Source organism: Tenrec ecaudatus, chromosome 8 (assembly GCF_050624435.1).
Source record: "Tenrec ecaudatus isolate mTenEca1 chromosome 8, mTenEca1.hap1, whole genome shotgun sequence".
NCBI classification, from domain to species: domain Eukaryota; kingdom Metazoa; phylum Chordata; class Mammalia; order Afrosoricida; family Tenrecidae; genus Tenrec; species Tenrec ecaudatus.
In genome coordinates, this window is record NC_134537.1 from 25,039,611 (window position 1) to 25,054,867 (window position 15,257).

Sequence of the window (15,257 nt, forward strand, 5' to 3'; positions counted from 1 at the left end):
ATCAGAATGATTTGATGTTCGATATGACCTGAGAGATGGAAATGGAGAAGGGGATAAAATAAGGTGGACGTTGAGTTTCCTGTTAAAGCCAGGAGCTGAGTATGAGTATTTGGGGCCCATGTTTACTTTGCATATGTTTCTGAGATTGCAATTGCAGGTGTGACCCACCATGGTTAGCATGCAGCTGTGAGCATGACAGAGATTCAATAAGCATTTGCTGCCTGAAAACAAGAAGGCAGGGATGGAAGGAGAGGGAGAAGACGGAGCCAGAACCCTAACCCAACGAAGACAGCAAGATGAAAGGGCACGCTTACCGGCACTTTCATTTTAAACTCATCACGATAGTATTTAATGCCAATGTCAGTGAAGGTCCTCTGGATGAAGCGAGATGGACGCAGGATAAATATGAGCTGCAGGTTTCCTGGAAATGCCACCTGGAAGGAACAGGAAAAGCATCCGGGGAGAGTGAAATGCCACAAGCACTGCCACGATCCACTCTGCTCTCTGGTCTCGGGCCACAGACGATGCATTTAAAGGGGAGTCAGACCTTCTGAGATACGGTTGCAATATAACTTAGGATTGTCTCAGTGAAGCACGCAGAAGTTGGGGCTTATCCACCAAGACCCATAACTCTGTGGTTGTGGAATGCCGCAGAGGCACTCCCTGCTGGCCCCTTGTCGGTGACCAGAGATGTCAATTGGCAAGCTCAGAAAGTGTCTGTAGGCGATTCTCAGGTGGGAAACGATAGTCTTCTAGAAAAACCTCCCAGAATTCAATATCAAATAATTGCCTGTGCAGTACCTTCCCATGAATTTGAGATGAAACAGTTGAAGAGACAGCAAGAATTTCATTTATGAAAACAGCACAAAAACAAATATTTACAGCGATTCGTGTCAAGGATGCCTTTATGGAGCTCCACTTGTCCCTCCGTCTGTCGATAACGATGACGAATCCGATGCTGGCTGCTTCCACGCTGTGAAGGAGAGAGGTTAGTGTTAGAGATCAGGAAAGACCAGAGGGTCTGTGAGGCTCTCACGGCAGAAGCCGTGCCAGACTCCTCCCCACTCCAGGGTCACTGCGCGAACACTGCCCAGCAAGAGGGAACCAGTGACTCCAGCGTGAGCCTGAGGAAGTGAGCATGCGCACACACACGGGAGAAGGTAAACACGTGTGTCGGGCGTTACACGCCCCTAAGGTAGGCAGACATCTTCAAAGTTGAATTCTGCCATCTTGCTACTCCCACGGCTGAAACCAGGACACCAACAATGCCAACGGGATCAATGCCTAGGGAGCAGCACTGAAGAAACACGACACTGCATTGACAGATCTGTTGCAAAAGATCTCTGTAAAGTCTTCGAAAGAAAAGGTACCATTTTGCGGATTAAGGTGTGCCCGCCTCATGCCCGGGGAATTTTCGATCACAGAATATGCATGTGGAAGCTGGACGTGAATAAGGAAGACTGGAAAAATTAGGTCTTTAAATTATGGTTTTGGTGAAAACTATTCAATATACCATGGACTTCCAGAAAAACCAAAACATCTATCTTGGATGCTCCTTAGAAGTGAGGCTGGAGAGACTGATCGTGCTCGGTCATTGAAAAGGAGGAAGGCCAGCAGTGCGATGCATGGACACAGTGGCTGCAACAATGGGCTCAAGCACAACAGTTATGAGGATGGGGCAGGACTGGGCAGTGCTGTGTTGTACAGAGGGTCGCTATGAGTCATACCCACAGGGCAATGGGCTTAATTAAGCACAGGAACAATGGCGCGGAAGGAGCAGGCCCAGGCCCTGTTTCTTTCTGTCGTGCACGGGGCCACCATGGGTTAGAGCCGATGCAAAGGCACACAACAACAACATCAGTCTCCAGGAGTCTGTCCTAGAGGTGTTGAGAAATGAGACGTGTCCAGGGGAAACAGCCCTCTCCCCGGGACTGGCTTCTTACAGGCCAGCACCCAGCTGTGTGGGAGGACGTCGGCTTCCTGAACACAGGGTCCCTCTACTTGGGTCTCTCTAATCCCCACAAGATTCTCACAGAACAACTGGAAACTGAAGTCCTAAAAGTGGGAGTATTCTTCCTCTCTCTCCCTGGGAGGAAGTGTGGAATCGAGGAAAGAGCAAGCACGGGGGAGTCCGGTTCAAGCCCCAGAGCAGCCATTCACTAGCACTGAGACAGGGAAGAGGTTACTTCCGCTCTGTAACTCCGTCTCCTTTCTGTAAAATGAGACTAACACCACCGATAGTGAAGTTGTAAACAGCCTAGATTCTGGAACCGAACTGCCTAGGGTTGGATTCTGAATTCTAATTATAGAGTGTGCTTAGGAGGACAGTAACTTGCCTTGTATCGGGTCTCAGACTGCTCGTTTGTACAGTAGGAATAATAATGTCTCTCTCCCACAGATACAGCTCACATACAGCTGATGTGAGAATTAAATGAGTGGATGCAGCATATGCTTCAAACGATGCCCGCCACACTGTAAAACCAAGTCCTGGCTATTAGCGTTCCTAGTTCCTATGTGGGCCTCATGGAGATGAAATGAGACCAAGAGCATGAAAAATAGATGCCCATCATAAACCTTCAACGTTGCTGTTAGCTGCTGTTGCGTTAACCCTGACTCACAGCGACCCTCGGCCACCGTGCGCAGGGCACAGTCAGACCGCTCTGATGGACAGGCTTTTCATCAGCTGACTGTTGAAGCAGATCGTCAGGAATTTCTTCCTAGCCCTTCTCAGTATGGAATTTCCATGGTCAGCATCATTGCAGCAAGCCTCCAATGGGTAGCGGCTGTACTTGACTGAGCATGCAGTAAGTTTGCCATACTGGATAAAAGATGATCTTTACCCTGAAAAGTGTCTCTCTGGGATTGAGGCAGAAGAACCAAGCAAAACCTGCAAGAAAATCTCATCGCTGCTCAGAGGAGCGTTGAAGGATGTCCTGAGAGAGAGATCAGGGCTCTTAGCCAGGTGGGGACGGGTAGACTGCACACATACAACATACTTGTAAACCCAGGTTCTTTGTTAACGTGTGAGATAGGAACAGCCAGCACACAGGTTTCCCCAGCCAAGAGGCAAGCGAGTGCGCCACACAACAAAATCCTCCACTCCACACAGATCAAGTGTGAAGACCAGGGCCTCTGGGTGAACCAAGTGACATCCGCTGGGAAAATTCCCGTGCACATAAAAGGCGGTATTTCTTGTTTTTAAGCAATCATTTTTTTGAGGGGGGGGCTCTTAGAAATCTTATAACCACCCATAATTCTATAATATTAAACAACCAACATGTGTACACTTGTACATATGTTGCCATCAACAGTTCTAAAACAGTTACTTTTTACTTGAGCCCTTGGTCTCAGCTCCTCTTTTTTTCCCCTCTCCCTCTCCCTCTCCCACCCTTCCACCCTCGTGAATCCTTGATCAGCACATCATTGTTATTTTGTGTCTTACACTGTCCGAGGGGATTTTATGGTGAAGGGTGATTCTATGGGTTGTGCCACTAGATGAAAGAGCATGTGTTTGGGGCACTGTAGCTAGGAAGGGATTCCTCTTTGCACCGACTGACGCTGGCCTTGGGCAATGGAGTGGGAAATGCTTGAGGACAATAGCACATCGATCCAGGTTCATTCCTGAAGTCGATGGGGTGCAACAGCAGGAAGGACACAGTTAGTACATAGTGCGTCATATACAAGAATGCTTCTCCAACTTTCATCTTCATACCACTCATCCGAGGATCTTCTTAACATGCAGATTCCGATTCAAGAAGTGAGGGGGAAGACCCCAAATCCCGCATTGCTGAAAGCTTCCCCTCTGTGGACCACACTTTGACTAACAAAATTGAACAAAACATCTTGGGCAGCTGGTTCTTGTCTCCCTTCTTTCTCGCGGTCACTTCCCACTTGTGTATAGAGAGAGAGCAGCTGGTTCTGGCATTTGTTCCTACCCTCCCACCCTCCACCTGTAGCTTAGAGAATATCTTCCTTAAAAAAGCAGATTTCCCTAGAGCGAGGTTAGGATATGGGTCTAGCAGCTAGGGGAAAGGAAGGGAGGAGCTCAAAGGAACTCCAGACCCCATAAAAGTCACAGAAGACGAATATGAAACGTAGGTCTTTCCAGAAGTGAAATTAACTAAAAAATCTGCCTCCTGAGCAAAGCCTCTGTATTATGACACCACCACGCCCCACTCCACCTCCCGCCCCAAATAGTCCTGCCTACTCTCCAGTGGAGCACATGCTTATGGGACCCGCCCCTTATTGCATCGTTAGCTGGTTTCATTCTCCTACATTCCAGGGCAAAAGACTTGGGTAAGCAGATGTGCCCAGTGCTGGGGGTATAGCTCAGTGGTAGAGCATTTGACTGCAGATGTGCCCAAGGGCAAAGGAAGCTCAAAGTCAGATAACTGTGCTAACAACATAACCTTCCATCCAGAAGAACAAACAGTCAACTAACGGTCTGCAGATACGCATGCAGCCGAGGAAACAAGGAAAACCACTGAGATGAGCAAACAGAACAATCAACCTGGAAATAGAAAATAGCCTTTTAATTCTTTTTCTAATGAATAATCCAAGATATGAAAGGATAAAGATACTGTCACCATAAAACCTTTAGAACCTGTTAGGAGACATGATCAGTCAGAGAACAAGAACTAGTTCCTGGAAATTAAAAATTCATAGAAGAGTTTTTTTTGTAAAAGAACAGGAATTGCTGATGACAAAATTAGTGCTCTGAAAGACAAAGCTTATAGGAGAACCACTAGGTGGTTGAGCAAAATCTGAATGTTTTCACACGTCCTCTAAAGACTTGCTAGGCTGGGACAGAATAAACTCCAGCCAGGAGGGAAGAGAGGTGTAAGATAAAATGACCTCTGGCTGTTGTTGTCTGCCGTGGAGCTGGTTCCAACCCATAGCCACCCCATGCACAATAAAACCAAACACTGCCCCACCTGCCCCATCCTCACAATTGTTGCGTTTGAGCCCATTGTTGCAGCCCCTGTGTCAATCCATCTTGTCTAGGGTCTCCTCTTTTTCTATGCCCCACTTTGTTACCAAGCAGGATGTCTTTTTCCAGGGACTGCTCTCCTGATTACATGCACAAAGTATGGGAGATGAAGTCTTAGCATTCTAAGGAACATTTGGCTGTACTTCTTCCAAAACAGATTTGTTTGTCCTTCCATCCCTCCATGGTACCTTCAATACTGTTTTGCCAACACTATCATTCAAGTGCAGATTCTTCTCCAGTCTTCCTTATTCAATGTCCAACTTTCACACGTATATAAAGTAACTGAAAATATTATGGCTTAGGGGCATAGGTCAGGGGCACCTTATGTCTCAAAGTGACACACTTTCTTTTCACCAATTAAAAGAGATCTTGTGACAAAGCTGGTGCATAAGCAAATGTGGTGAAGAAAGCTGATGGCGCCCAGCTATCAAAAGACATAGCATCTAGGGTCTTAAAGATTTAAAGGTAAACAAGTGACCATCTAGCTCAGAAGCAACAAAGCCCATCTGGAAGAAGCACACCAGCCTGTGAAATTAAGAGGTCCCGAAGTGATCAGTTATCAGGCATCAAAGTACATAAAATCATATCATTGTGTGCTCATCTCCTAGATACGATCGCTGAAGACAAATGGGTGCATAAACAAATGTGGTGAAGAAAGCTGATAGTGCCCAGCTATCAAAAGATATAGCATCTTGGGTCTTAAAGGCTTGAAGTGGCCATCTAACTCAGAAGCAACAAAGCCCACATGGAAGAAGCACACCAGCCTGTGTGATCAAGAGGTGTCAAAGGGACGATGTATCAGGCATCAAAGAACAAAAAATCATATTATTGTGAATGAGGGGGAGAGCGGAGTGGGGAGCCAAAGCCCATCTGTAGGCAACTGGACATCCCCTTACGGAAGGGTCGTGGGAAGGAAAAGAGCCAGTCAGGGTGCACTGTAGCAATGATGAAACATACAACTTTCCTCTAGTTCTTAAATGCTTCCTGCCCACCCACTATCATGATCCCGATCCTACCTTACATATCTGGCTAGAGCAGGGGATGTACACCAGTACAGACAGGAACTGCAAACACAGGGCATCCAGGACGGATGATCCCTTCAGGACCAGTGGTGAGAGTGGGGATACAGCAAGGATTGGGGGAGGGTGGGGTAGAGAGGGGGAACCGATTATAAAGATCTACATATAACGTCCTCCCTGAGGGACAGACAACAGAAAAGTGGGTGAAAGGAGACATCGGACAGTGTAAGATATTAAAAAATAATAGTTTATAAATTATCAAAGGTTCATGAAGGAGGGGGGAGGGGCGGGAGGGGGGAAAATGAAGAGTTTATGCCAGGGCCTTAGGTGGAGAGCAGATGTTTTGAGAACAATGAGGGGAATGAATGTACACATGTGCTTTACACTCTGACATAATTATTTCTTCCATTTCCTTAGCCACTCTGATTAGGAGCAAGGTTCAGAATCTTCTGACATCCACTTTGATGTTTTCTTTCTTTCCTGTCTTTCTAGTGAGCTTTTGCTTTCTTCGTGTACGGTGTTCCTGATGTCCTCCCTGATGTCCTCTCTGTCACTAGTGCGCAGTGCATCAAATCTGTTCCTGAGATGCTTTCGAACCCAGGTCATATTTTGGCTTGTGTGGACTTGTTTTAATTACTTCAGCATCAACCTGAACTTACATACGAGCAACCCAGCTGGCCCCTGGTCTGGTTTTAACTCCTGATACAGAGCTCATCCATTGTGTCTTTGCACAGATATAGCCAATGCTGTTCATTCCCTCCAGAGAAGTTCACGTGTGTAGTTTCCTCTCCTGGTGAGTCACGCCCCATCAGCAAACGAAGGTCCTCAAGGCTTTACTCCGCATCATTATGGTCGACTCGTCTTCTTTGGAGAGCTTTCTGACCAGGGGCTCGTCATCTGGCACCATCTCTGACAATGTTCTGCTGCTGCTCATTGTTTTCGGTATGTGAAAATGTTTTGATGTTATTCTTAAGATTTTCAGTGGCTCATTCCTCAGAAGTGGGCAGTCTATTCTTTCTTCATAGCCTGTTCTAGTCTGGAAGCTCTGCGGACACCTGGCCACTTTGGGTGACTCGGTTAGTATTTGAAGTATCAGTGACCTAGCTCCCGCATCATAGTAACACTCAAGCCACCACCACATGGCACACTGACAGACAAGCAGGGGCAACCTCCTACATGACCTGCTAACCTTGGGTTCTGGAGAGCTCGGCCTAAAACATAAGTATATTTTAAATAACCTTTCAAATATCCTTCACGATAATTCTGTCATAGGTGCTATGTCTGCATCTATCCTATTTCTTTTCTTTTTTTCATTATTTAAAATACGTATTTGCTTTTTTTGTTTGGTTTTTATTTCATTGTTATTTTTTAATCCTTTCATTGGGAGTGCTGACAGATATCGTGCCATCCCATAGTTCCATCACTTCAGTGTAGTACAAATGCTACCACAATCAGTTTCAGACATTTTCTTTTTTCTTAAACTCCTTGATATCAGCTCTATCTTATCCCCTCCACTCCCACGCAGTCCTCTTCCTTATCTATAAGTTTTCTCACTGCAGACCGCGCCCCCTCGAACCCCTTAGTAATGTGAGCAGTCTCAATATTATGTTAGAAGGTGCGGGAGTGGAAGGATTTCCATGGGACAAGTTTAAGTTACTGTCTTCCTTTCACAACGTGGCTGGTGGTTTCGAACTGCTGACCTTGTGGGCGCAGCCCAATGTGTAACCAGTAGGCCACCAGGATTCCCATGAGTTTAAGTTACTAAGCTCCTTTCCTAGGAGAGACATGACGCAGTGGGATCCAAACAAACCATTACTGGAGACAAAGCTGTAAACATGGCCCCATGGTGGAACCAGTCACTCCTTGACAAGTCGCAGGCCTGCATCAAGAGAAGGACTCTCCCCCAAGCCACCTACACACATCCCACTCAATTCAATACCCCAGTTCTGCCTCTCGGCAGATTTCTGGGAGAGGGAGTAATAATAAACATAGCTACTTAAAAGTTTTTAAAGGGCATTACTAAAGTATTCTGAGCCACAGAGGTAGCAAACTTTTTAAATCATTAACCCTGGTGGCACAGTGCTCAAGAGCTGGGCTGCTAACCACAAGGTCAGCTGTTCGAAACCACCAGTCACTCCGTGAGAGAAAGATGAGGCTTTCTACTCCCGTAAAAAGTCACAGTCTTGGAAACCCGTAGGGAAACTTCTCCCTTGTCCTGTCGGTTCACTATGAGTCAGAATTGACTCAAAGGCACGGAATTTGGTTTGTTAGGTTTCTGAAAAGCAATATTTGAACTAAGGCTGTAATTTTTTTTAATTGAGGGAAACGTCGCGTAACGTAGTATGAGCTATTTTAAGGTGAAGAGCTCAGTGGCTTCGCGGTGTTGTGCAACCTCTGTCTATTTTCAAGCCATTTTCATTTCCTCAAATGTAAACCGCACACCCACGAAGCAACTTCTCTGCCTCCCACCCCCTCCACCACCAACCCGCCCTCTGCCTCTATAGGTTTACCCGTTCTGGGCATTTTATACAAACGGAATCACAGACCACATGCCCTTTATGCTGGCTTATCTCACTTATCATAGTGTGTTTGAGGTTCCTCCATATGGAAGCACATCAGTACAGAAAGCTGCAAGATAGGGTAGAACGCGCCCTGATCCAGGAGTCAGAACATTTGTAGATTTTCTGCATGCAAGAAGACCTTTGATTTCTTGACTGCTGCTCCAGGTTTGTGATTCCAAGTAAAATGAAATCCTTGACAAACTCCATCTTTTCTCTATTATGATGTTCTCTTGGCCCAGCTGTAAGAATTGGTGTTTTCTGTCCACTGCTTGCAGCTCATACTAAAGTCTTTGCTTTTCATCAGTAGGTACTTCAATTCTTCTTCGATTTCAGCAAGCAAGGTTATGTCATCTGCATGTGGTAGAGGTTGTTAATGAGCCTTCCTCCAATCCCAACGCTGTGTTCTTCATCCTGTCTTCATATAGTTCAGTTTCCTGGATTATTTGCTCAACATACAGGCTGAACAAGTATGGTAAGAGGCTGAAACCCTGCTGCACACCTTTCCTGACTTTAAACCGTGCAGTGTCTCTTTGCTCTGCTCCAACGACTGGTCTATCAACACACTTTGCATGAGCACAATTCAGTGTTATGGAACTCCCAATCTTTACAATGTGTTCCATAGTTTGCTATGATCAACTACCTTTGTGCACTCAATAAAGCACAAGTGAACATCTTTCTGGTATGTTCTGTGAGAATAATTGATTCATATGAGTATTGATATTAATTTATGGCCCTTCTAGTCATCATTCCTTACATGAGGTAATTCTAGACTCTATATGCCTGCAGCTACAATCCCATTTTGGAAGGCATTGTCTACTATACTAATGGATAGGATTAGGGTGGGATTAAGATCTTAGTAGAGGGTGTGAATCAAGTCCCACCCTTGTCCTTGGGGCATCTTTAGACTCTACCTTAGTAGAGAATAGGAACCCTGGTGACACTGGTCTGCTCACCATGAGGTCAATGGTTCAAACCCCCAGCTGCTGCATGGGAAAAAGATGAGACTTTCCACTCCCCAAGAGAATGATTGTCTCAGAAACTCACAGGGGCAGTTCTACTCTGTACTATAGGGTTTCTTAGAGTAGGAATCAGCTCAATGGCAGTACGTTTGGAGGTTTTAAAAATATTTTATTTTGTGCAGCATTTTGTTAAATTTCTCAGTTTTAAATGGATCCATTCAAAATCACCATTTGAAATCAAGTAATACCACCTCAAGTTCAGATTGTGTATACGCTAGCCATTTTTCATTTCACAGGGGCTGACCTCTACAATTATGTTGTATAGACAATCATTTTTTCAAGTTTGCTTTCAAATAGTCTGTGAAGAATAGATCAAGCATTCAAGTTTTCATAACACCACGCCAATTTACCATTATAAATATAAGCCTGCATACCCATTAATCCCACTCTGTTAGATAGAAAACTAACAAACCTGTGCACACTGTGCCCCAACACCCGGTTCTCTGTTCCTCCGCTACCCCTGACACGTGTATATCTTTACAGCCAGCGTTCTGGCCAATCAAATGTGATCCCACAAGTAACCATCCTTAGTCTAACAAATTCAGAACATGACACTATTCGTGTAAGACAGAATGTTCGTATCTTAGTTTGTAAAATCAAAAGTAGCTACAGCTATTTAATTCCATACATATAATGCTCCTATTGAACTTATCTTAAAATGTAATATACATGCTAACCAAACTCGTGTTCTAAACTTCAGCTGCTCACGTGGAAGGCGCTATCTGAATAGACACAGCAGAGACTGCCTTGCAACAAGATGTACAAATTCCTTCTACAGAGATGGAGAAATAAGAGGGCATATTTAGTTGTCTAAAAGACAATTCATCGTGCACAGTTAGTTTCAGGTTTGTGCCCTGTCCTTAGTATGAATGGGACTGCGTTTCTGCTGGAGCTATTTTAACCACAGCAAATGACAGAATGTAATGCAACGTATTAAAATGCAGCAAAAAGATACAAGAACAGGCCGACTAATGGTCGTTAGGAATGTGATTACGATGTTACAGTTTTAAAAAGCCACAATCGTGTTTAGAAAATCACACAAGCAGAGATCACTGATTTGAATGAAATGCATAAATTTGGAGCCAAGCCTGGCAGTTACAAAATACCTTCCCCCCCAAAATTTACCAAAGAATGCACAAAATTAATACTTATTCTGTCTTTGTGTAACATTGCGGGATCTTTCACCAAAGTTACATGAGGAAAAGAAAAACTGGAATCAGAATCACTAATATTAGTTATAAATTAATTACTTAAATTCTAGCAACCATCAGCAAGAGTACAGAAAAAATACTGTAAAATAGAAATTTGCTAGAAAACGGTACACATCATACTCTTTCAAACCTACAAAATATGCTTCTGCATCCAACGGTCCAGACATGTTTTTCCTGTAAGGTATAGAAGTGCAATTTCTGTTTGGGATGTTGTGAATGGGTAAAGGTTTGTAATGTCAATTCTTCTATACCAGTGGTTCTCAACCTTCCTAATGCAGTGACCTTTTGATCTAGTTTCTCATGTTGTGGTGACCTCCCAACCATAAAATTATTTTTGTTGCTACTTCATAACTTTAATTTTGCTACTGTTATGAATCAGGCAACCCCTGTGAAAGGGTTGGTTGACCCCCAAAGGGGTCACGACCCATAGGTTGAGAACCATTGCTCTACAGACCATTACAGAGTAGCCCATGAATACATTTATGGATTCTGGGGAGGATGTGTCCTCTAATACTTTGATTGATAAAGTGGATGTTCTAGCCAATTAAAAAAAATGAACACAAGTAAAAGACAAAGGTAAATGAGCCATCTCTTATATCTTTGTAATATTTCGATGGAAATCAAATTGAAATGCTGTCCACTCTGCTTCTGAAGAGGTTTTGGGTCAGTTCCCAAACCTCAGTTGCTTGGTGCAATCGCCTGTGAGCCTACTCAGCAGGTGTCTCCTTACACAGCAACCCTGTTTTCAGTGGTGGAGCTGCTCTTAGTGGCTGTGTCTACAAGGAACTGCTAACCAATCACCATCTTTGCAGGAAGCCCTGACCCTCCCTATATGTATAACAGCATCTCTGGCTTCACATTCAGTAGTCCATTTGGGTATCTTATCACCTTCAACTTTATCATTAACTGCAGCTACCATCAGTGTAGTCATCAAACGATTCTCCAATAAGGAACATCAGTGTCTCAAGCCAAAACACGAGCAAGGTAACTTAGTCTCTGCTGTGGGTTCAATGTAATTAGCCACTGTCCTCCTCATTTATTTTTCTCATCTTCCTACATGGGCTCAATCCCATCCTTAAAAAGTCAGTAGTCACAGCCAGTCATTAAATTACTGGATACGGTTGTACAGAGCCCCCAAATTTTCCACAGTATCAGACTTAGAGATGAGCCGAAGGTTTGTGTGCTAAGTTTTGCCTTCACCATTTTCTTTTTAAAGAAACTCGAGTGTTGATCTGCTCTGTAGTGGGTGATTAACATCGTGTTCTGGGACAGCAAACTCCTGCTGAGATTCTGTTTTATCTTCTTCTGTGGATAGAGGCTTGGGAGTAGAAGTGGCTTCTAGTTCCACAGTGATCATGTTAGATCACTCTGGTGAAGACTGGGGTGTGAGTTTTCTTAGCAAAAAATGTGAACTGAGTCAGTCCTTTTGTTTCCTTAGAGGCATCTTTAAGACTCTACCTTAGTAGAAAGTGCACTTTAGACACCATCCCTAGTTTTCTTTGGATGGGGTATATACACCGATACCACAATATAATTTTAACACACATCCTCTCACCTGACTGAGCTTTGGTAGAACCAAAAAGACCTGCTGTGGCTTTTGGACCTTTTTGGTTGCTGGCTCTGGACCCTGCATCTGGCTTGTCTCTGCCTGACTTCTGGATCAGGGACTGCACAACACCCACCGCCATGTGAGACATTTTCTCAACAGTGCTGTGAGTTTCTATAGAACGTTTCCCTGGATCACAGAACCCAGGACATGAGGGAATAGAACCAAGGGAGAGTAGGAGATGGAGCAGAGAACATCTTGGAAGAGTTGGATATCTTTAGCCTCCAACTCAATTCTTCTCAAAGAAATTATGACCATCCTCTACATTCAGCTAAGATCCATCTGATATCAGCCAGGTGGCCCTCATTCCATGCCCTCTTCTGAATCCAGCTGGAATTTCAGGCAGCTCCCGCTCTCAGTGAACTGCTGCATCTGCAAACTTTAATGACCACATGATAGGTGGAGCCCTGATGAGAGCTGATAGCTGCCCTTTCAAAGCTCAATTCTAAAAAGACAACATTCACGAATTTTATAGTAAATACTCCACCCAATACCTTATCCAATTTCCTCACAATTCCTCATATACCCATAAGCAAAGCAACCAACACCACATAATAAATAGTAAGAGAGGAGGCTACTCATAATGAGATGTGGTCCTTTTATTTGACACAGCAACAAAATAACCACCAAATCCCAGCTCTCTCTAGCATTTAATACCCACTGGTTTAAGTGAGAGGTTGTGTTTTGGGTTTGTAAAACAGCCTATAATACCCTAACATATCAGAAAAGGGAGAACAGGTTCCTATCTGAACCAGACAGTTGACATGAACGCAGGATATAGCACCTGTAAATCAATCAGCTAAGTAAACGAACACAGCAATAAACCCATTACATATACCCTAGGCCCTGCTACCAGTAAGGACCTTTCAGATTCTCAGTACTCACAGGAAAACTCAGGAGCCTATCCTATTAACATTTTTCCCTGTCCCGGTGACGTGGTGGGTTCTGGTGGAGCTGCCAACTGCAAGGGGCACAGAGGGAGGGTGGGGTGGAGAGGGGGATCCGGTTACAAGTAGCTACATACAACCTCCTCCCTGGGGGATGGACAGTGGAGAAGTGGGTGAAGGGAGATGTTAGACAGTGCAAGATATGACAAAATAATAATTCACAAATTATCAAGGGTTCATGAAGGACGGGGGAGTGGTGAGGGAGGGGAAAAATGAGGAGCTGATGCCAGGGGCTTAAGTGGAGAACAAATGTTTTGAAAATGATGAGGGCAATGAATGTACAAATGTGCTTTACATAATTGATGTATGTATGGATTGTGATAAGAGTTGTATGAGCCCCTAATAAAATGATTTTTTAAAAATCCTTCTTCAGACTCACAAAGCCACGTGCGATGATGTAGAATGCAGGAACATCACCGGCTGGTGAGTGCAAAGTCTTGTGGATCCAATGGCGGTAGATGGGACTCCAGGGCTCTAGCAGGTCTCCAAGTGGCATTCACAGGAAAGTGAAGGCAGAGAGAGAGAGGGAGGTTCCCAGAACCCTTCTTATGAGGAGGTCATGCCAACCTGGCGGCACTATCAGGCTGTGACCTGATTGACAGGGCCAGACTCCACCCCTACACTTCAAGTTGACATGAAATTATAGAACTACCACATCTTCTAACTTAAATAAGTCTCGAAAGACCTTTAAAATAGAAAATGAATTGCTGAAAAGGCGCTACAAATGGTTGGATCTTGGGTAGTTCCTGAAAGATCGGTGTCTCACACTCCCCCTGTTGTCACAGGACGCAGAAAACGGGGTAAGCTGCCTCCCTAAGATTACACTCAAGAAAACCCTACCGAGAGGCTGTACTCTGAAGCTCATGAGGCCATCGCAAGTTGGAACGGCCTCGGCGATAACGATTGGTTTTTGTGTTGCTTTCTAAGAAGAAGTAAGCATCTTGTGCTATCTAATGCAAAGACTTCCCACCCCCTTTCTAATAAGGAACCCAGAGCTGAGAATGAAACAGGGATGCTGAACATTAGGACGAGAGGAATAAATGCCCATGTTCAGGATGCGGAGAAATTGGAACGCTCACACGCTGCTGGTCAAAACCCCACCTCATGGCTGTCGAGTGAATTCCATTCCTGGTGCCCCGCTAGGACGGATGACGACTGCTCCCCAGGGTTTCTGAGGCTCTACATCTATGCAGAGCAGTCTCTGCGTTGCCCCAAATAGGGGCGGTTACTGCTGTTGTTTTGGGTGCCCTCCAGTCAGCGTTGACCCTAAGCGACCCTAGACACAACCGAAGGAAACATGACCGGGTCCTCTCTGAGCCACCTCACTATGGTTGCTATGTTTACGCCCATTGTTGCAGTTACAGTGTCAATCCAGCTCTTTGACATTCTTCAACTTTACCTATCATGATGTCTTTTTCCAGAGACTGCTCTCTCCTGATCACATGTCCAAAGTTTGTGGGACCAAATGTCTCCATCTTCGTTTCTAAGGAGCATTCTGAAGGTACCTCTTCCAAGAAAGATTCACTTGTTCTTCTGGCAGTCCATTGTATTTTCAATATTCTTGGCCAACACCACAACTCAAAGGCATCGATTCTTCTTCCGTTTTTCTTATTCAATGTCCAAGCTTCACATGACACGATTGAAAATGATGAGATGAGGCTCCTGGCATGGTGATTGCCAATATTACCTGCACTAGAATAGGCACAGGGGCTTAAAATCCTGGGCTTCACTCCACCTCCACCCAGAGAAGTTCTGAGCTAATTGGTATTCATCATGGTCTGGGTACTGGGATTTTACAAAACTCTCTAGTCAACTCAAATGTACAACCACGATTGAGAACCACTGTCCCACTACGCTTTTGATAACAGAGGGCCAAGAAAAGTGGCAAAATAAAACAAAATGAG

The 15,257-nt window shown here is 44.6% G+C and overlaps 1 protein-coding gene and 1 pseudogene across 1 annotated transcript in view; both read right to left on the bottom strand.

Annotated features, from left to right (window-relative positions):
* Nucleotides 1-15,257, bottom strand: part of MCF2L2 (MCF.2 cell line derived transforming sequence-like 2) — a 269,318-nt gene that overhangs the window by 188,954 nt on the left and 65,107 nt on the right. Inside the window, exons 4-5 of the mRNA XM_075556101.1 lie at nucleotides 883-973; nucleotides 315-434 (exon numbers count right to left, since the gene is read on the bottom strand). Coding sequence (XP_075412216.1) covers nucleotides 315-434; nucleotides 883-973 — 211 coding nt within the window. The remainder of the gene's footprint in view (nucleotides 1-314; nucleotides 435-882; nucleotides 974-15,257) is intronic.
* LOC142454231 (eukaryotic translation initiation factor 4E pseudogene) lies at nucleotides 11,527-12,157 on the bottom strand (annotated as a pseudogene).